The sequence below is a fragment of the Chlorocebus sabaeus genome, chromosome 18 (genome assembly GCF_047675955.1).
Source record: "Chlorocebus sabaeus isolate Y175 chromosome 18, mChlSab1.0.hap1, whole genome shotgun sequence".
In the NCBI taxonomy this organism is placed as follows: domain Eukaryota; kingdom Metazoa; phylum Chordata; class Mammalia; order Primates; family Cercopithecidae; genus Chlorocebus; species Chlorocebus sabaeus.
Genome location: NC_132921.1, coordinates 29,397,160 through 29,418,476, shown reverse-complemented (window position 1 = coordinate 29,418,476; position 21,317 = coordinate 29,397,160). Strand labels below are relative to the sequence as shown.

Below are 21,317 nucleotides of genomic sequence, written 5' to 3'. Positions count from 1 at the left end.
CCTGATGATCTGTCACTGTCTCCCATCACCCCCAAATGGGACCATCTAGTTGCAGGAAAACAAGCTGGCGTTTTCCTGGTGAGTTGTATAATTATTCCATTATATATTAAAATGTAATAATAATAGAAATAAAGTGCATAGTAAAAGTAATATGCTTGAATCATCCTGAAACCATACTCTGCCCCCTGCCCCCAGGTCCATAAAAAAATTGTCTTCCATGAAACTGGTCCATGGTACCAAAAAGGTTGGTAACCACTGCTTTGTGGGGCCTTGTACACCAGGCCCAGTTCCATAATGGGAGACATCAAGTCCAGGCTTACCACCTAGCACAGCTCTTCCTCTTCCCTCATGAGACCTCTGGGAAATTCCAGCAAGGGGACTCAAGCCCAGCCAACTTTTCACACGCCCACTTGGCCCACAAGAATCTCCTATATCCTTGCCAGGCCCAATGGTGACAGAGCTTGTACTCTACCACTGGCCCTCTCTAAACCTTGCTCTCTTCAATTACTTTTTCCTCTGCTTTGATAGACTCAGGGTAGAATAGCAAGTCCACTGCCTAAACAGGCTTTCACCTGGGGAGTGACAGAAAAATCCCTTTTGCAGGAACCTCCATATTTTACAAGTGATTCTTCTTCTAGCTTTGTTCTTGACTGGATATCAGGAAGGGGAGAGCACCTCCACCTCCCACTGGAAGGGATAGAATTGCCTCTCTGACCTAAGGAGGTTTTGCCAATGACTTCTAAGACACATCCTTCTAACCTTTTCCTTTCATCTTTTATATACTGAGATGACATTAAGTTGAGATCTCTTAATAAGTCCTGGGGGAAGGTTTAATCCCAAATGATGACTGTTTTCTTTAGAATAAAAGGGTACTTACGCCTGTTTGTCCTCAATTTGAGGACCTCATTGCCAATTTTGTAATAACAGGAAAGTAATCCTCAAAGTCCTGCAAGTTATACTTCATGTTAAATTAAGTATTCTTCTCTCCTGCTTAAAAGAACAAAATTCAACATAAGTGCACAGCATTACCAAGATACATTATATTTAACAATGGGATTCCAGAGTAGGCAATAACTATGTAAGGAGAGATTACCGTATGTTAAATTCTATGATTAGGACTTTTGCACATTATTTTGCCTAATCTTCACAAAATACTTTGAGGTAGATGCTGTAACATTCTTTTCATATAGTAAATGAAGTAACCAAAGTTGAGAAAGGTTAAATAATGTGCTTAGACTTAAGAGCTAGGGCCACAGCCAGGACCAAAATCTGACTCCAAAATTCATGTTTTGTTGATCCAGTTTCAATTAACTCATGTAATACTTTTAAGTAAGCACTTATCTTGTTTTGTGCCCATGAAATTAGTTTTTGGATACAACCAGAAATTAATTTACAGTATTCATGCTTTAGCTATGAAAAGAGAACTGAAACAAGCAATTGCTATGTAAACAACAACTAATATTATTGAGAGTTAATTTTTTATTTTACTCATTCTTCCCTACTGCTGGTATGCAAGTGGCTTAAACAAAACCTACTTCATTCTCTAACCACAAAAATAGAGGATCCCACTAAAATATCTAGGAATGAAGATGATAAGTCATTGCTTCATGATATATCTCTTCTACATCTAACAGATTTCAAAATTATTTTCTTAAAAGTTTACAGTAAAGAAACGCAAGAGTTCAGGTCTGTTTGATCTCTAGGACTTATAATAGAATTTACTTTCTTGAAATGAATTTATCCTAGTATAATTTCACCACAGCAACACCACAGGATTTGTTTCTTACTTTCACTTTGGAAGAATGAACAGGTAAATTTCAGCATATGGCATTTGATAGTATTCAATTTTTAAAAATGTTCAACTCAGTGAATAATATCTATAAAAGAGCTACATAACGCCAAATGGGCAATTTGATTGAACACTTAACTTTTTATTAGTTACTTTGATTTATATACATGGCTATTAAATCCTGTATTTAATTTTCCCAATCTCATTTGGACCAATGGTAAATAATGTCAGGTGGCAAGTTTATGAGACAAATGACAAAGTGTTACTACTAAAAAATTTATACTTCAAAGAAAGTAAAAGGAAAATAATTTTGTTTGTTTTCAATGAACTCATGTAATATCAAGAGCAGTCTATTCTTAGAATGAAAAAAAATACAAAACTGAAACCCCACACACAGACACCCAACAATATCAGATGACTTATTTCATAACGATGTTACCGCCGGAAGCGGTGGCTCACACCTGTAATCCCAGCACTTTGGGAGGCCGAGGTGGGCAGATCACCTGAGGTTGGGAGCTTGAGATGACCCTGACCAACATGGAGAACCCTCTCTAGTAAAAATACAAAATTAGCCAGGCGTGGTGGTACATGCTTGTAATCCCAGCTACTTGGGAGGCTGAGGCAGGAGAATCAATTGAACCTGGGAGACAGAGGTTGCGGTGAGCCGATATTGCACCACTGCACTCCAGCCTGGGTGACAAGAGTGAAACTCCATCTGAAAAATAAAATAAAATAAAATAAAATAAAATAAAATAAAATAAAATAAAATAAAATAAAATAAAATAAAACAATAAAATAAAATAAAATAAAATAAAATAAAATAAAATAAAATAAAGTAAAATAAAAAGAAAACTGGTTGGATCTAGAATTACATTTTTTTGGGTGGCGAGGAGAAGCACATTATATAGTGTTTTAATGTTTTCTCCTACTGTCAAACATAATTTTGAAAATTAAAGAGGAGGAAAGTCTGTTGTATTTAATTGACATTTTCACTCTTTCTGTTCATTCTTTTTGATTATCTGAGATTCCTCTTACTACTTCCTGTCTGTTTAGAGAAATTCCATTACCTATTTTTTGATGGTTTATCTGCTTGAGACAAATTCTCTTCATTTTCCTTCATTGGACAATGACTTGATTTCACCTTCATTCTTGAAGTGTATTTTTGTTAGATATTGTTAATCCAACTCTGGTTTGGCAGTTCTCTTTTAGCACTTGAAAAATGTGTTAGATACTTCTGGCCTTCGTGATTAGTGATGAGAAATCTGCTGTCTTTTGAATTGTTTTACCCGTACAAGTTGTTTACCTCTCACTACTTCTAATATTTTTTGTTGTTCTTGTCTTTAGTTTTAAGAAGCTGAACTGTGATGTGTCTGGTGTGGATTTCTTTGGTTTTATCCTGTTTTGGGGTTGCTGAATTTCTTGAAACTGTAAGGTTTATTTATGTCTTTTGTCAAATTTTGGAAATATTGGCCCATAATTCCTTAAATATTTTTAGTTTCACACTCTTTTCCTCTTTTATTGACTCTTTGGACACTATAATTTTTCCCAAAAAGTGCTGCTTTTCTTTTCTTTTAAAATTAATTAATTAATTAATTTGGAGATGGCGTCTCACTCTGTTGCCCAGGCTGGAGTGCAGTAGTGCAACCTTGGCTCACTGCAACCTCCACCTCCCGGGTTTAAACGATTCTCCTGCCTCAGTCTCCTGAGTAGCTGGGACTACAGGCACATGCCACCACTCCTGGCTGACTTTTTGTATTTTCAGTAGAGACAGGGTTTCACCATGTTAGCCAGGATGGTCTCGATCTCCTGACCTCATGATCTGCCCGCCTAGGCCTCCCAAAGTGCTGGGAATACAGGCATGAGCCACCATGCCTGGCCAAAGCGATGCTTTTCTAAAGTTGCCATTTTATTTCTTTTAGTTTATTTCCTTTTTAGAGATGGGGTCTCACTCTGTTGCCCAGACTAGTCTCAAAACAGTCTCCTGCCTTGGCCTCTGTAACAGCTGCAATCACAGGCATGAGCTACACACGCAGTGGTTGCCATTTTAAAACCCACACACTTTTAAATGCTCTGGTCTCCTAGGAAACTTTTTCAATATTTTTACTATTAGGGTGTACTTCTTTGGTAGATGGTTTCTGGTCAATCTTGTGATCCTTATTCCCCTCTTCTCTCTTCTGTACAGACTTTCCAGATAGCCAGCTTTTCACCAAGACTTTGTGGCTATAGCTTGAGAAATAGCTTTGCTAGAAAGTATTATTTCTCTTTGTACTTACAGGAAATTTGAAATGTACCCTCTTTTCAGTTTTGTGATTCTGCTGAAGGAATAATATTTGCATAGTTCATTTTTATTATTTTTATTTTTGAGACTGAGTCTCTTCTCTGTCACTAAGGCTGGAGTGCAGTGGTGCAATCTCAGCTCATTGCAACCTCCGCCTCCTGGGTTCAAGTGATTCTTCTGCCTCAGTCTCCTGGGTAGCTGGAACTACAGGGAGCCACCATCACACCCAGCTCATTTTTGTATTTTTAGTAGAGATGGAGTTTCACCATTTTGGCCAGGTTGATCTCGAACTCCTGACCTCCAGTGATCCTCCCGCCTCAGCTTCCCAAAGTTGTAGGATTACAGGCGTGAGCCACCATGCCTGGCCAGGTTTGCAATCTGTTTTATATGATTCTGTGTAGTTTTTGTAGGATGTGTGGACAGAGTTCGATTTTGGAAGCTTCCATGACTTCACTTATGTGGAAGCTTCTCCCAGTATAATTTTTTATTTTAAATTGTATTAATTATGCTGTTAATTTTTTTAAAAAATGCATGCATGTGATAAAAAATAAAAAAAAAACAAAAAACGTTTCAAAAAATAGTAAGTACCCAAAATAGTAAAATGTATGTTTGCCTCTTCCCCATCCCAAATTCCTATTCCCTTTCGCAAAAGGAAAACAACATTAAAAATTTTGTGTATAATCTTATTACATAGATATAAGTGTGTATTTATACATATATATATTCATATACACATAGAAGTGTATGTCACAATATGGTTTTATATGCATACTACACAAATGGGAACATATACTATTCAGAACTTCAGTTTTTTAAATATGTATTATAATTAACCTCAAATCTGCATATATCCAGTTTTCTAATTTTTAGTGACTCTTTAGTATGACATTTTATGGAATCCTAATACATTTATGTAAATATGTCTGCTCTTATTTGTAGAATGTAGTTTATTTCTTGTGGGTTTTTTGTAATAAAATTTAATATGGTTGGGCTTAAAGTTTTAGTTGAATGAATTATAGTAAATTAATATAGTGGAATATTACATAGCTATTGAAAATTATACTGACTTATTAACAGAGAAATATTTTTGTGTTACCTTTTAAAGCAGATTACAAAGAGTATGCATAATGTCATTTTTGAAAAATGTATTAACGTATGCCCTCCCACTTTCACATATATAAACATATGCAAAAATTATAAGCATCAAAATATAAATAATGGTTTATTGTGTGTAATGAGTTTAGAGTTTATGGTTAATTTCATTAAGATTTGTACAATGAAATATATTCAGGTAACAAGAAGGCAGATATCATAGAAAACATCTGTAAGACTAAAAAGGCATTGGAATGGCTGCTAGAAATTATGTAAAGTGTTGCATTCTTGAAGAGGGCATGTTTCTCAGGAGTGTATATTTTTTAGGTCAAGACACTGAGGAAGCAGGGAGCTCTATGTCCACTCTGGAGAGGTCACTGGCTGCACGCCGAGCCCCCCGGGCCAAGCTCATGATTCCCATGGATGCCCAGTCCAACAATCCTGGTGAGTCAATATTGATGCCACAATGAAGAGATGAAATGCTTTCTATATGTATCTTTTCTATAAAACATCAAATTATCAAAAGTAATTAGAATTTTCCCTGAACTTTCTGGGCAAATGGAAATGAGGAATGCCTAAAACCACGTCATTAATAATTTGAAGTCCAAGTCTTCATTCTGTTACTGTATTTTTTTGTATACAATCAAATGATCTGTTGGCAAACAGATGGTTATATATTTAAGATATTGTTTGTAAAATATACGAATTTACATAAAAAGAGCTGATATATATTTTAATATTATTGATCTTATTCCAATAATCATCTCCATAGTTTATTTATTTACTTTTTGAGACAGGATCTTGCTGTGTTGCCCAGGTTGGAGTGCAGTGGCATGATCTTGGCTCACTGCAACTTCCACCTCCCAGATTCAAGCGATTCTCATGCCTCAGTCTTCCAAGAAGCTAGAACTACAGGTGTGCACAACCATGCCCAGCTAATTTTTGTATTATTAGTACAGACAGGGTTTTACCATGTTGGCCAAGCTGATCTCTAGCTCCTGACCTCATGTGATCTGTCTTCTTCAGCCTCCCAAAGTGCTGGGAATATAGGCATAAGCTACTGTGCCCATCCTCCATAACTTTTTAAATAAACTTTTTAATGTGTCTAATTCTTACACTTAAATAATCCAGCTCCTTTAAAGCAGATGTTGACAGACACCCACTTACTACATATCCTTTGTTGAAGTTTTCTGTCATCCTCCCACATTCACTGAAGATATTATTATCTGGGAATCACTTCCTTTCCAATTATTTCTATGCTCAGTCTTGGTAATTACAGTATTAGTGCAGATAATCCATCTGATACCCTAGATGGTTAGTTCCTCTATGTTGCCTGCAAAGATATTGATTCCTTCCCACTTTAATTCATAAATTCCATGTCACACCAAATCAAACCAGTACAAAATGTCAGTTCCTGTTACCTTATTTGTTACCTGCTCACTTACTTTATTGCCCCCTTGCCATCAATTCTTCAATCCCACCAGGACCTCCAATCCATCAACTCTGCCATTTCCTCCCATCCTTCATTCACCTTGTGTCCTCATTTATCTGCAAGCTCAACTTAGGTTTTATAGTCACTTATTTTCAGTCTCATCTCCCTTTATCCTCCTTCCCCATCTTACTCACCTGAAAAAAAAACCTGGTTAAATAAGTAGCTCCCCAATTCTTACCCCTTTCCCTAATAGCGAAATGTATCTGGAGAAAAATATACAGCCTGCTTACTGAGTATTTATGACCAGAAGTCCAAGGTGAGCTCTCACTATTTGAAAATGACACTGTATTTCTCTAGTTAATTACACTTTACAAGATGAATGTCTTATATGTATTCTTACTTTTCAGATTTCAATATCTCCTTCTTTCCCTATACTTAGCAAAAAATCTTAGGGAGAAAAATGCATTCAGAAAGTGGTATCCTTGTTCCTCCATCAAATCTAATTGATCTGTTAGTGCTGCTCTCTGAGTATCTTGTTGAAATCCCCCCTCACCCATTTAGGGACTCTTCTGTAATTACCCCTTCCCTTTCCTGCATTGTCAGTTTTTCTTCCTTATCTATCACTGCAGTAAACACACAAATATTAATATTCTGTCATAACTCCTGTTTTGTAACACTCAATGCCACTTCCACCTCCAATTAAAACCATATTTACTGAAAAAATTTTAAAATTATCTGTACTAACTTTCTTCTCTTTCTAAGCTTTCTTATTTGTTTTAATAAGATTTTTACAGTCACTCTCCACTGAATCCATGTTTGCCAAGGTTATCAATAATCTCCACATTATCAAATTCAACAGTCAAGTCACAGACTCTCAGAAACAATTGGCATAGGTTCTCACTTATTTCCCTGAAACACTTTCTCACTTTGGCATGTAGTGTACTAGATGCCCCTGGTTTTCTTCCTACCCTTCTGACTGCTCCTCCTCAGTATCCTTCACTTATTTCTCTTCTTCTTCCTGATATCTAAGAGTCAGAGAATGCCCCAGGGATCAGTCTTCAGGCATCCTCTCTTTTCTCCCTACACCTGCTTCTTAGATAATGTCATCTAGTATCAGTGGCCTTAAATATTATTAAAATGCTAATGAATCCTGGTTGACATTATCCTGAGGCAGGATCTCTAGGGCAAGGACAAAATGCCACCAGTCTCTTTGCTAAAGCATAGAAAGAGTCTCCTTTGCTCCATTTCCCAATAATTTCCTCATCGCCATCTGGGGACACCTCAGCCTGGACGTCATTGTCCGTGTCACTACAAGCATTTTGGTCAAAACTGTTCATCAAGTTTCTAGGCAATTCCAAACTTTCCCACATCTTTCTGTCTTCTTAGCCCTCCAAATTGTTCCAACCTCTGACCATTACCCAGTTCCAAAGTCACGTCCACATTTTCAGATTATCTTTATATTAGTGCCACACTCTTTGTGGTACCAATTTACTGTATTAGTCCATTTTCACACTGCTATAAAGATACTACCTGAGACTCAGTAATTCAAAAACAAAGGAGATTTAATTGACTAACAGTTGCGCATGGCTGGGGAGGCCTCGTGAAACTCAGAATCATGGCGGAAGGTGAAGGAGAGACAAGTACCTTCTTCACAAGCCAGCAGGAAAGAGAGAGAGAGAGAACGAAGGGAGAAAAGCCCCTTATAAAACCACCAGATCTCATGAGAACTCACTCACCATCATGAGGAGCATGGGGGGAACTGCCCCAATGAGTCAATCACCTCCCACTTTGTCCCTGTCTTGTCACGGGGGGGAATACAATTCGAGATGAGATTTGGGTGGGGACACAGAGCCAAATTATATTAATCAACTTACTCTGTTCAGAAACTCTAGTTTCATGCCTCTTTATTCTGATTTCCTTATACCCTAAATTCAATCTTTTACCAAATTATTGTTTTCAAAACATTTCCCAAATTTGACCACTCTTTTCCATCTTCACTGTTTTGCCCTTATCCAAGCTACCATCATCTCTTACAGATCACTAGACTACAGCAATAAGCTTGTAACTAGCCTCTTCTTTAGCTTTTTGGAAAAAAAAACTCTTCATAATTTTTGTGGGTACATAGTAGGTGTATATATTTATGGGGTACATAAAATGTTTTGATACAAGCATACAATATGTAGTAATCACATCGTGGAGAATGTGTTATCCATCCATGCAAGTGTTTATCATTTTTGTTAAAAAAAAATCCCATTATACTCTTAGTTATTTTTAAATGTACAATTAAGTTATTATTGACTACAGTCACCCTATTGTGCTATCAAATAGTAGGTCTTATTCATTCTTTCTATTTTTTGTACCCATTAATCTTCATTAGCTTTTGCCCTTACAGTCAATTGTCTACACAGCTGTCTCTCAATATGTAAATTAGATAATATTGTTCCTCTGTGACTTCCATCACATGTAGAAACAAAATCCACTAATGTCCTACAAGGTCCCATGTGGTTTAGTCTCTGGATTTATCCCTCACTTTATCTCCTATTGCTCTTTTCTGTAATTCATTACAATCACGTAACCTTCATCTGTGTTCCTTGGATAATAGGCACATCTCAGTTCAAGGACTCTGCACTTGCTGTAGTCTTTGTCTGGAATCTCTTTTTGTAGATATTTACATGTCTTATCCCCCATTTCTTTCAGGTCTCCATTCAACTGCCAACTTCTTAAGCAGGTCTTCCATGACCATTGCCTAACATAGCATCTCTGGTCACTCCCTACTTTTCTATTATGCTTCATTTTTCTTTATTAATGCATTACACTATTCCATTTGTGATTTTGTGTTTGTTATTTATTTGCCTCCTGTATTTTAATATAATCTTTATAGAGGCAAGGATTTTGCCTATTTTGGTCATTTTGTGTCCCAAATACCCAGAACAGCACCTGGCACATGATAGGCACACAGTCAATACCATTTAGTCAAATGAATGAATTCATAGTTGTTTCTTTTTACTTACCATAGGCCACATCCACCCTATGCTCCATTACATCTTCTCTCAATTTTACTATAATAAATGCAAAAACTTACATGGCATTTATAATGAATGCCAACTGTTCAAGTCATGTAGTAAGCCCTATTGTTATGCTTCTCATTGTTAGGTTATCTCATTTACTAGTGAGAGAAGAAAGGCTTGGAGAGTTTAAGTAACTAGCTAGCAGTCACACAGCTAGTACGTGCTATAGCCAGAATTTGGACTCAGAAGTTCTGATTTCAGAGTTCAGCGTTCTTAATCATTATGCTCCTAGCTGTCATACCCTGTGAAGCTATTGTCCTTTTTCTTTTGTACCTTTCACTACTGAGAAAGATACTGTGCACTTAGTTGCCTTTTTTCCCCTCTAGCTGCTTTCCTCTTGTATTAATAACTAAGTTCTATCTGTGTCAATCATGTATTGCTTTCTTCTAAAAAATTATTGTACTTTAAAACGTGTGGAGCTTTCCTATCCCATCTAATTAGAAGTAGCTTCCTCATATAATAAGTTCCCATATGTCATTGCATTTTCTTTCACAGTATCTTTGAATCCCTGGCTATCCTCTCATTCTCAACTCTTTTATGTCATCTTTGTGACTTCACCTCTAAACTGCCAAGACAGCTTCCTAGCTAAGTCTTTCTGGCTCTACCATCTTCCAGATTCTTAGGCATCCTGCTTGCCAGATTTCTTCCTAAAACAAGTTAAACATGGCATTCCATCCCATACATTTCTCCAGTGGCTCCCACTTTCTGCCAAGAAAAACAAAACAAAACAAACATTTTTGAAAACCTTTAAACGTTTTCAGCATATCATATTGGAATCTAGATTTCTGTTACTCTGTCCTTATATGTACTCAGACTCATGCTAAGGTAGACTCATTGCTGATCCACAAATATGCACTGTCCTTCATTCGTTTTTTTCCCTTTACATATTTCTTTCCTTTTGAAATGACTCAGTGGATAGCTCAACCTAAGAAGCTTTATGTATCCTTCAAAGACCAGAGTAGATATTGATGCTCTTACAAATGCTTTTCTGATTACTCCATCTAGAAATAATGACTCCCTTTTATATATTTGAATAACATGTTCTTGTAGCACAATATAGCGTTTATTACACATAATACTGCCTTATATGCTTAGGCTTTCAAGTCCAAATCTTCCCTCCTCTAACAGCTTGTGAATTAGTTCATGATAAGGATGTAATTTATCTAATTCATCTTCATATTCACATATTTTATTGTTTAGTACTTAGCACAAAATTGGTGCTTGCTAAATATCTGTCCAATGAATGAAAAAACAAATAAATGTATTATTAAAATGCCTTCCTAATGTTTGTAGCACATTGACGTTTGGCAGGCTCTTTTTTCATCAGTTATAAATAGAATGTCATCTAACAAAATTGTCTGATGTATTAAGAGCACTTAAACTTGTTTTCATTAAACAGAAAAGGAAATAATAGGCTTAGAAAGAAAGAGAAAGAAATCTAACAAGTATGAAAAATTTTAATATTATTCACTTGGTAAATACATTGCTAATTATTTTCATTTAATCCTCACAATATTATCCTGTGTTAAGATTATCCTGATTTTACACATGGGAAACAGTAATTCAGACAGCTTAAGCAACTTCCTCTAGGATACTTGGACAACCTCAGAACCTCTACGGTATACTGCTTTTCCAAAGATAAATATGGCTTTTATCTCCTAAATTATTCATATCCTTTTATTTTTCAAAAAGATTTTCTGAAAGTGCTGTCTCCATTGCCTAAACGTGGAAGCTGAGGCTCTGAGAGTCTGAACTTGAAACCTCTGCTTGATCTATCTACTCCAATGTATTGCTTCATACTGTCATCTTGAGTTCAGAGTTTTTGTATGCCTAAAATAACAAATCGTCTCTTACTCTTAGTGTCTTACTCTACATGAATGGAACCCATAAAATTACCAGAAATTAATTGTTAATTTTTGTAATTATCAGATAACAACACATACATGGTTTTAAACCATCAAATGGTTTTTATAAGGATATTATGATTCAACAATTCCATTCCTAGATACATTCTACTCTTGGATATATACTCAATGGAAATATATAAAATGTTAGTCAACAGGTGCATATAATAATGTGGGCTATTTGTCATTATCACATCTTCATTACAATTAATGAATATATTATAGTGTATTCGTATAGTGGAGTACAATGCAGCAATAAAAATAAACTAAAATTATACAAAACAATATGGAGAATCTCACAGGTGTAAAATTGCAATACAGAAACCTGATACATCTATATGATTCAATTTATGTAAAATTAGAAAATGAGTAAAATAATCCATGGGAGTTAATACGGTTTGGCTGTGTGCCCACCAAAATCTCATCTTGAATTCCCATGTCTTGTGGGAAGGTCCCAGTGGGAGGTAATTGAATCATGGGGCAGGTCTTTCCTGTGTTATTCTTGTGATAGTGAATATGTCTCACAAGGTCTGATGGTTTTAAAAATGGGAGTCTCTGTGAACAAGCTCTCTTCTCTTCTCTGCCGCCATATGAGATGTGCCTTTCACCTTCTGCCGCAATTGTAAGGTCTCCTCAGTCACATGGAACTGTAAGTCCAATAAAGCTCTTTTGTAAATTGCTTAGTCTCAGGTGTGCCTTTATCAGCAGTGTGAAAATGGACTAATACAGTAAATTGGTACCAGGAGTGGGGCATTGCTGAAAAGACACTCGAAAATGTGGATGTGACTTTGGAGCTCACTAACAGCTAGAGATTGGAATAGTTTGGAGGGCTCAGAAGAAGATAGGAAAAGGTGAGAAAGTTTGGAACTTCCTAGAGACTTGTTGAATGGCTTTGGCCAAAATACTGATAATGATACGGACAATGAAATCCAGTCTGAGGTAGTCTCAGATGGAGATGAGGAACTTGTTGGAAACTGGAGCAAAGGTGACTCTGGTTATGTTTTAGCAAAAAGACTGGTGGCATTTTGCCCCTGGCCTAGAGATTTTTGGAACTTTGAACTTGAAAGAGATTATTTAGGGTATCTGGCAGAATAAATTTCTAAGCAATAAAGCATTTAAGATGTGACTTGGGTGCTATTAAAGGCATTCAGTTTTACAAGGGAAGCAGAGAATAAAAATTCAGAAAATTTGCCCCCTGACAATACAGTAGAAAAGAAAATCCCATTTTCTAAGAAGAAATTGAAGCTGGCTGCAGAAATTTGCATAATCAATGAGGAGCTGAATGTTAATCCACAAGACAATGGGGAAAACGTCTCCAGGGCATGTCAGAAGTCTTCACAGCAGCCCCTCACATCACAGGCCTGGAGGCCTAGGAGGAAAAAGTGGTTTCATGGACCAAGCCCAGGGATCTGTGAGCTGTGTGCAGCCTATGGACGTGGTGCCTTGTGTCCCAGCTGCTCCAGCTGTGGCTGAAAGGAGCCAACATAGAGCTCAGTCATGGCTTCAAAGGGTGCAACCCTCAAGCCTTGGCAGCTTCCATGTGGTGTTGAGCCTTCCAGTTCACAGAAGTCAAGAACTGGGGTTTGGGAACCTCTGCCTGGATTTCAGAGGATGTATGGAAATGCCTGGATGTCCAGGCAGAATTTTGCTGCAGGGGTGGGGCTCTCATGGAGAATCTCTACTAGGGCAGTGCAGAAGGGAGATGTGGGGTCAGAGCCCCCACACAGAGTCCCTACTGGGTCACTGTCTAGTGGGGTTGTGAGAAGAGGGCCACCATCCTCCAGACTCCAGAATGGTAGATCCACTGACAACTTGCACTGTGCACCTGGAAGAGCTGCAGACACTCAATGCCAGCTCATGAAAGCAGCCAGAAGGGAGGCTGTACCCTACAGAGCCACAGAGATGGAGATGCCCAAGACCGTGGGAACCTACCTCTTGCATCAGCATGACCTGAATGTGAGACAAGGAGTCAGAGGGGATCATTTTGGAGCTTTAAGGTTTGACTGCCCTGCTGAATTTTGGACTTTCATGGGACCTGTAGCCCCTTTGTTTTAGCTAATTTATCCCATTTGGAATGACTGTATATACCCAATGCCTGTAACCCCATTTTATATTTGAAGTAACTAACTTACTTTTGATTTTACAGGCTGATAGGTGGAAAGGACTTGCCTTGTCTCATATGAGATATTGGACTATGGACTTTTGAGTTAATGCTGAAATGAGTTAAGACTTTGGGGGACCATTGGAAAGGCAAGCTTAGTTTTTAAATGTGAGAACATTAGATTTGGGAGGGGCCAGGGGCAGAATTATATGGTTTGGCTGTGTCCCCACCCAAATCTCATCTTGAATTCCCATGTGTTGTGGGAGTGACCCAGCGAGAGGTAACTGAATTTTGGGGCCAGGTTTTTCCTGTGCTGTTCTCATGATAGTGAATAAGTCTCACAAGATCTGATTATTTTAAAAATGGGAGTCTCCTTGCACAAGTTGTCTTCTCTTGTCTGCCGCCATGTGAGATATGCCTTTTGCCTTCTGCCATGATTGTGAGACCTTCCCAGCCACGTGGAAGTGTAAGTCCAGTAAACCTCTTTTTTTTTTTTTTGTAAATTGCCGAGTCTTGGGTATGTCTTTATCAGGATCATGAAAACAGACTATACAGGGTTAAAATTCAGGAGGACAGTTACTTTTGATGGAAGTGGATTACTGGACCAGAAGGTACTATAGGGGACCTTCTAATAATGTGTTATTTCTTGTTCTGGATGACAGATGCCAGGCATTTCACTTTGGAAAAACTTTGAGCACTGTATTTAGCATATTCTCAATTTTCCCTATGTATATTATAATTCAATGAGAAAAAAGACAATAGAATATATATATTTTTAAATAACTTGGTCACACTGCATTCATTGTTATCTACAAGCTGTTTGTTGGTGAAATCTGTATCCAACAAAAGAAAATTATTTTAACATATAAACACAGTTGATTTTAAAATATTTTTTATTTTTTTGAGTCAGAGTCTCACTCTGTTGCCTAGCTGCAGTGCAGTGGTACAATCCCTGTTCACTGTAACCTGCACCTCCTGGGCTCAAGCAATCTTCCTGCCTCGGCCTCCTGAGTAGATGGGACTGCAGACACAAGCCAACATGCCCAGCTAGTTTTCATATTTTTTGAAGAGATGAGGTTTCACCATATTGCCCAGGCTGGTCTCAAACTCCTGGACTCAAGCGATCCTCCTGCCTCTGCTTCCCAAAGTGTTGGGAGTACAGGTGTGACCCTGCATGCCTGGTCCAAATAAATACTTAAACTTTTTGATAAAATAGCCCTTTGCATCTGAGGTGATTGATAAGTCCATAGATAACTATGTTTAAAAATGGTATATCTGTATCTTGGCAGAGTTATGATTTCATTCAGGAGAGTACATAAATTTATAATGGCCCCATTTGCAATTATTTATATTTGCTGGGGCATGAAGCCTTGCATAAACTAAAGCCATAGCATTGTTCAGATTTCTAGTCACATATATAAAGATCGTTGCTATTTCACTGAGGAATTGTTATTCCTATAAGATTGTTATTTTCTTTCTTCCTTGACATTTCTTACTATGTGCTATAAAATGTTAATTAACAGATAAAACATAAGTTATCTGAAGTTGTTTTTTGGCTCTTAAAGCTCACAGAGAAAACGTATTTAATTTCATGGGAAGGCAGAATCTTCTTATTTGTCTAAGATTATACTTTTTGGTTGAAAATATTATATGGCATATGCTACTCCTTACCCCCAAGCATTCTTCACAGCTAAATTAGCTGAGGCTCATGAGAAACATGCCAGCTGACAGCACAGACAGGAGATGAACCCTAATCTTTTGTTTCCACAACCTAGTTGCTCTTATTATAGAATGTTGGCAAAGGTTGATTATTTGTATAATGGCCAAAAAATTATTTTAAATGCTGCTTCTTACTATAATGAAATTAATTACAAAAAAGTCAGAACAGAGTTTGGAAAAAAGGATATTTATTGACAAGTGCTTTCTGGACTAACACCAGTGAGGGTGAAGGATACAGAATCGGGGCAAAGGAGGGATTGAACTGGTAATGCTGTTTAGTGGAGACCTCAGCTGACCTGAGGCTGTCCTTTAGGGTTGTCCTAAATGAGGCAAGGGGGACTGGCCTTCTGTATCCTGACTCAAGTAATCTTTCATGCAGGCTATTTCCAAGAAGTGGGGTGTAGCCTTGGGTGAGCAACTTAATTTGGCTGAGAGCATTCCTTGAAGACAGATTTAGATCTACATTACATTTCTAGATTTTTTTGCACAATCGGATGTAACTATTTGGTAATTTTCAACCCATTTTCTTCTTTTGTAAAATGCTGAAAAAGAGGAGAATAGGAAATAGGAAGGATGAAGATTGAAGCAGATGACCAGTAAGATCATTTAAAGTATGAGACGTTTTAGGGCAGTATCTTGAATTTTATATATTTCTCGCTTCTCTTTTTCTGTGAATATTTGAGGGGAAAAAAAGGGAAATCATTCTTTAAAGGAAAAAGAAGTCTCAAAAAGGTAGCCTGAAACATCTAGCAAAAACACTGAAGCAAAGGAAGTTACACACTTTGCCATGGTAATGGCTACTGGTTTCTGGGCTTTCTAGAACATTCACTATGAGAGCCAACACTCTTCTTCCCATCCCCACCATCTGCATTAGTCACTTGGCTGTAGAACACAAACGGTGAGTTGGAGAACCTGTTGAGAAGGGAAATAAAGGTACATGAGAAAAGGCAGATTTTAAAAACTGGAGTTCTACTGACTCTAGGTGCTGTCCTACCAGGAGGTCTGCTTCTACACAAATGGACGTTGAGAGGGATTTGTCTGTGAGATGATCACTCATTTGACCCATGCATATAAGGTGTGAGAAACCAACATCCTAAGATTGGACCCAGCTCAATAGTCTTCTCAGCCTGGGTATTTATTCCATCACGCTTCAGCCCTTGTGGATGCCCACAACCAACCAAGAATGCTTTCCTAGGAGTAAGGAGTGCAGACAGCCATTCTAGTATGATAAATATAAACAGCACACACATTTTCAACTATTCAGAACTGTAGGAACAGTGGTGAGAAGAAAGTTCAAATCACACTTAAATGTGCATTAGAAATGATCTCATTACCTAATACATGATTTTAAATACTAATCTGATCAATTCATTATTAATATGAGTTTTTATTCTTTAACTCTTCAATGACATACTTCATTCCACATCTTACTCTGAATTACTGAAAGGAACAGTATTTTTTATGCAAACTCTATAGGCCCACAATGCATTATGCATTATGCAATGTTTTGTGCGATGCCATGGCTCTGTATAAAAATGGAATTAAAAAGTGTTGTTAATGAATGAGAATTGGAGACCCAGATGTCGTTTCTTGGTAGTTCTATAAGAAAATAAATTTTCAAACAAAATCCATCTATTGTTAATTCTATTGGACTACCAAAATCAGCAAGTCAGTAGTTATGCAGACACAGTCAAGATGACTTTTAAGCTTAAAAAGGTTCCTGTAGAGAGTACAGAATTGTGCCTTTTCAGGGAATTTTACAAGAAAAGAAGTAGTTTGTTTTTCAAAGATATAGGAATAATGAAGAAGGGATCTGGCAAAGGGTTGGTGAAAGCAAATATTTTAGATGATGGAGTATAAAAGGTATACCAACTTAGCTTGTAGAAAGTTTCTAGAGAAATGTAAAAATACAGATCTTCCTTTTAAGACTTAGATTACCTAATTATTTCTTAATTCCTAATGTCTTAGAGATTTCTTCAATAAAACGGACCAGTTCTTTTTTTTTTTTTTTTCTTTTTTTTATTTAATTTTATTACACTTTAAGTTCTAGGGTACATGTGCACAAAGTGCAGGTGTGTTTCATATGCATACATGTGCCATGTTGGTATGCTGCACCCATTAACTCGTCATTTACATTAGGTATATCTCCTAATGCTATCCCTACCCTCTCCCACCACCCCACGACAGGCCCCAGTGTGTGATGTTTTGCCTTCCTGTGTCGAAGTGTTCTCATTGTTCAATTCCCACCTATGAGTGAGAACATGCGGTATTTGGTTTTCTGTCCTTGAGATAGTTTGCTGAGAATGCTGCATCCATGGCCCTACAAAGGACAGGAACTCATCCTTTTTTATGCCTGCATAGTTTTCCAAGGTGTATATGTGCCACATTTTCTTAATCCAGTAGGTCATTGATGGACATTTGAGTTGGTTCCCAGTCTTTGCTATTGTGAAGAGTGCTGCAATAAACATATGTGTGCATGTGTCTTTATAGCAGCATGATTTATAATCCTTTGGGTATATACCCAGTAATGGGGTTGCTGGGTCAAATGGTATTTCTAGTTCTAGATCCTTGAGGAATTGTCACACTGTCTTCCACAATGGTTGAACTAGTTTACAGTCCCACCAACAGTGTAAAAGTGTTCCTATTTCTCCACATCCTCTCCAGGACCTGTTGTTTCCTGACTTTTTAATGATTGCCATTCTAACTGGTGTGAGATGGTATCTCATTGTGGTTTTGATTTGCATTTCTCTGCTGGCAAGTGATGATGAGCATTTTTTCCTGTGTCTGTTGGCTGCATAAATGTCTTCTTTTGAGAAGTGTCTGTTCATATCCTTTGCCCACTTTTTGATGGGATTGTTTTTTTCTTGTAAATTTGTTTGAGTTCTTTGTAGATTCTGGATATTAGCCCTTCATCAGATGAGTAGATTGCAAAGATTTTCTCCCGTTCTGTAGGTTGCCTGTCCACTCTGATGGTAGTTTCTTTTGCTGTGCAGAAGCTCTTTAGTTTAATTAGATCCCATTTGTCAATTTTGGCTTTTGTTGCTGTTGCTTTTGGTGTTTTAGACATGAAGTCCTTGCCCATGCCTATGTCCTGAATGGTATTGCCTATGTTTTCTTCTAGGGTTTTTATGGTTTTAGGTCTAACATTTAAGTCTCTAATCCATTTTGAATTAATTTTCATATAAGATGTAAGGAAGGGATCCAGTTTCAGCTTTCTACATGTGGCTAGCCAATTTTCCCAGCACCATTTATTAAATAGGAAATCCTTTCCCCATTTCTTGTTTTTGTCAGGTTTGTCAAAGATCCGATGATTATAGATGTGTGGTATTATTTCTGAGGGCTCTGTTCTGTTCCATTGGTCTATGTCTCTGTTTTGGTACCAGTACCATGCTGTTTTGTTTACTATAGCCTTGTAGCATAGTTTGAAGTCAGGTAGCATGTTGCCTCCAGCTTTGTTCGTTTGGCTTAGGATTGTCATGGCAATGCGGGTTCTCTTTTGGTTCCATATGAACTTCAAAGTAGTTTTTTCCAATTCTGTGAAGAAAGTCATTGGTAGTTTAATGGGGATGGCATTGAATCTATAAATTGCCTTGGGCAGTATGACCATTTTCATGATATTGATTCTTTCTATCCATGAGTATGGAATGTTCTTCCATTTGTTTGTGTCCTTTTTTATTTCACTGAGCAATGGTTTGTAGTTCTCCTTGAAGAGGTCCTTCACATCCCTTGTAAGTTGGATTCCTAGGTATTTTATTCTCTTCAAAGCAATGGGAATGGGAATTCATTCGTGATTTGACTCTCTGTTTGTCTGTTGTTGGTGTATAAGAATGCTTGTGATTTTTGCACATTGATTTTGTATCCTGAGACTTTGCTGAAGTTGCTTATCAGCTTAAGGAGATTTTGGGCTGAGATGATGGGGTTTTCTAAATATACAATCATGTCATCTGCAAACAGAGACAATTTGATTTCTTCTTTTCCTAATTGAATACCCTTTATTTCTTTCTCTTGCCTGACTGCCCTGGCCAGAACTTCCAACACTATGTTGAATAGGAGTGGTGAGAGAGGGCATACCTGTCTTGTGCCAGTTTTCAAGGTGAATGCTTCCAGTTTTTGCCCATTCAGTATGATATTGGCTGTGGGTTTGTCATTAATAGCTCTTATTATTTTGAGATATGTTCCATCAATACCGAATTTATTGAGTGTTTTTAGCATGAAGGGCTGTTGGATTTTGTCAAAGGTCTTTACTGCATTTATTGAGATAATTATGTGTTTTTCGTCTTTGGTTCTGTTTATATGCTGGATCACGTTTATTGATTTGCATATGTTGAACCAGCCTTGCATCCCAGGGATGAAGCCCACTTGATCGTGGTGGATAAGCTTTTTGATGTGCTGCTGGATTTGGTTTGCCAATATTTTATTGAGGATTTTTGCATCGATCTTCATCAGGGATATTGGTCTAAAATTCTCTTTTTTTTTGTTGTTGTGTCTCTGGCGGACTTTGGTATCAGGATGATGTTAGCCTCATAAAATGAGTTAGGGAAGATTCCCTTTTTTTCTGTTGATTGCAATCATTTCAGAAGGAATGGTATCAGTTCCTCCTTGTACCTCTGGTAGAATTCGGCTGTGAATCCTTCTGGTCCTGGAGTTTTTTTGGTTGGTAGGCTATTAATTATTGCCTCAACTTCAGAGCCTGTTATTGATCTGTTCAGGGATTCAACTCCTTCCTGGTTTAATCTTGGGAAGGCGTATGTGTCCAGGAATTTGTCCATTTCTTCCAGGTTTTCTAGTTTATTTGCATAGAGGTGTTTATAGTATTCTCTGATGGTAGTTTGTATTTCTGTGTGGTCAGTGGTGATATCCCCGTTATCATTTTTGATTGTGTCTATTTGATTCTTCTGTCTTTTCTTCTTTATTAGTATTGCTAGTGGTCTATCCATTTTGTTGATCTTTTCAAAAAGATTTTTTGAAGGGTTTTTTGTATCTGTATCTCCTTCAGTTCTGCTCTGATTTTAGTTATTTCTTGCCTTCTGCTAGCTTTTGAATGTGTTTGCTCTTGCTTCTCTAGTTCTTTTAATTGTGATGTTAGGGTGTCAATTTTAGATCTTTCCTGCTTTCTCTTGTGGGCATTTAGTGCTATAAATTTCCCTCTACACACTGCTTTAAATGTGCCCCAGAAATTTTGGTATGTTGTCTCTTTGTTCTCATTGGTTTCAAAGAACATCCTTATTTCTGCCCTCATTTCTTTATGTACCCAGTAATCATTCAGGACAGGTTGTTCAGTTTTCATGCAGTTGAGCAGTTTTTAGTGAGTTTCTTAATCCTGAGTTCTAGTTTGATTGCACTGTGGTCTGAGAGATAGTTTGTTATAATTTCTGTTCTCTGTACATTTGCTGAGGAGTGCTTTACTTCCAGCGATGTGGTTGATTTTGGAATAAGTGCGATGTAGTGCTGAGAAGAATGTATATTCTGTTGATTTAGGGTGGAGACTTCTGTAGATGTCTATTAGATCCGCTTGGTGCAGAGTTGAGTTCAAATCCTGGATATCTTTGTTAACTTTCTGTCTCGTTGATCTGTCTAATGTTGACAGTGGGGTGTTAAAGTCTCCCATTATTATTGTATGGGAGTCTAAGTCTCTTTGTAAGTCTCTAAGGACTTGCTTTATGAATCTGGGTGCTCCTGTATTGGGTGCATATATATTTAGGATAGTTAGCTCTTCCTGTTGAATTGATCCCTTTACCATTATGTAATGACCTTCTTTGTCTCTTTTCATCGTTGTTGATTTAAAGTCTTTTTCATCAGAGACTAGGATTGCAATCTCTGCCTTTTTTTGTTTTCCATTTGCTTGGTAGACCTTCCTCCATTCCTTTATTTTGAGCCTGTGTGTCTCTGCACGTGAGATGGATCTTCTGAATACAGCAAACTGATGGGTCTTGA

The 21,317-nt window shown here is 37.4% G+C and overlaps 1 protein-coding gene across 4 annotated transcripts in view; it reads left to right on the top strand.

The window, feature by feature from the left end:
- Nucleotides 1-21,317, top strand: part of DCC (DCC netrin 1 receptor) — a 1,222,872-nt gene that overhangs the window by 1,144,853 nt on the left and 56,702 nt on the right. For all 4 annotated transcript variants that reach the window (XM_073006286.1, XM_037982936.2, XM_007973974.3 and 1 more), the window contains exon 25: nucleotides 5,487-5,603. In XM_073006286.1, coding sequence (XP_072862387.1) covers nucleotides 5,487-5,603 — 117 coding nt within the window. The remainder of the gene's footprint in view (nucleotides 1-5,486; nucleotides 5,604-21,317) is intronic.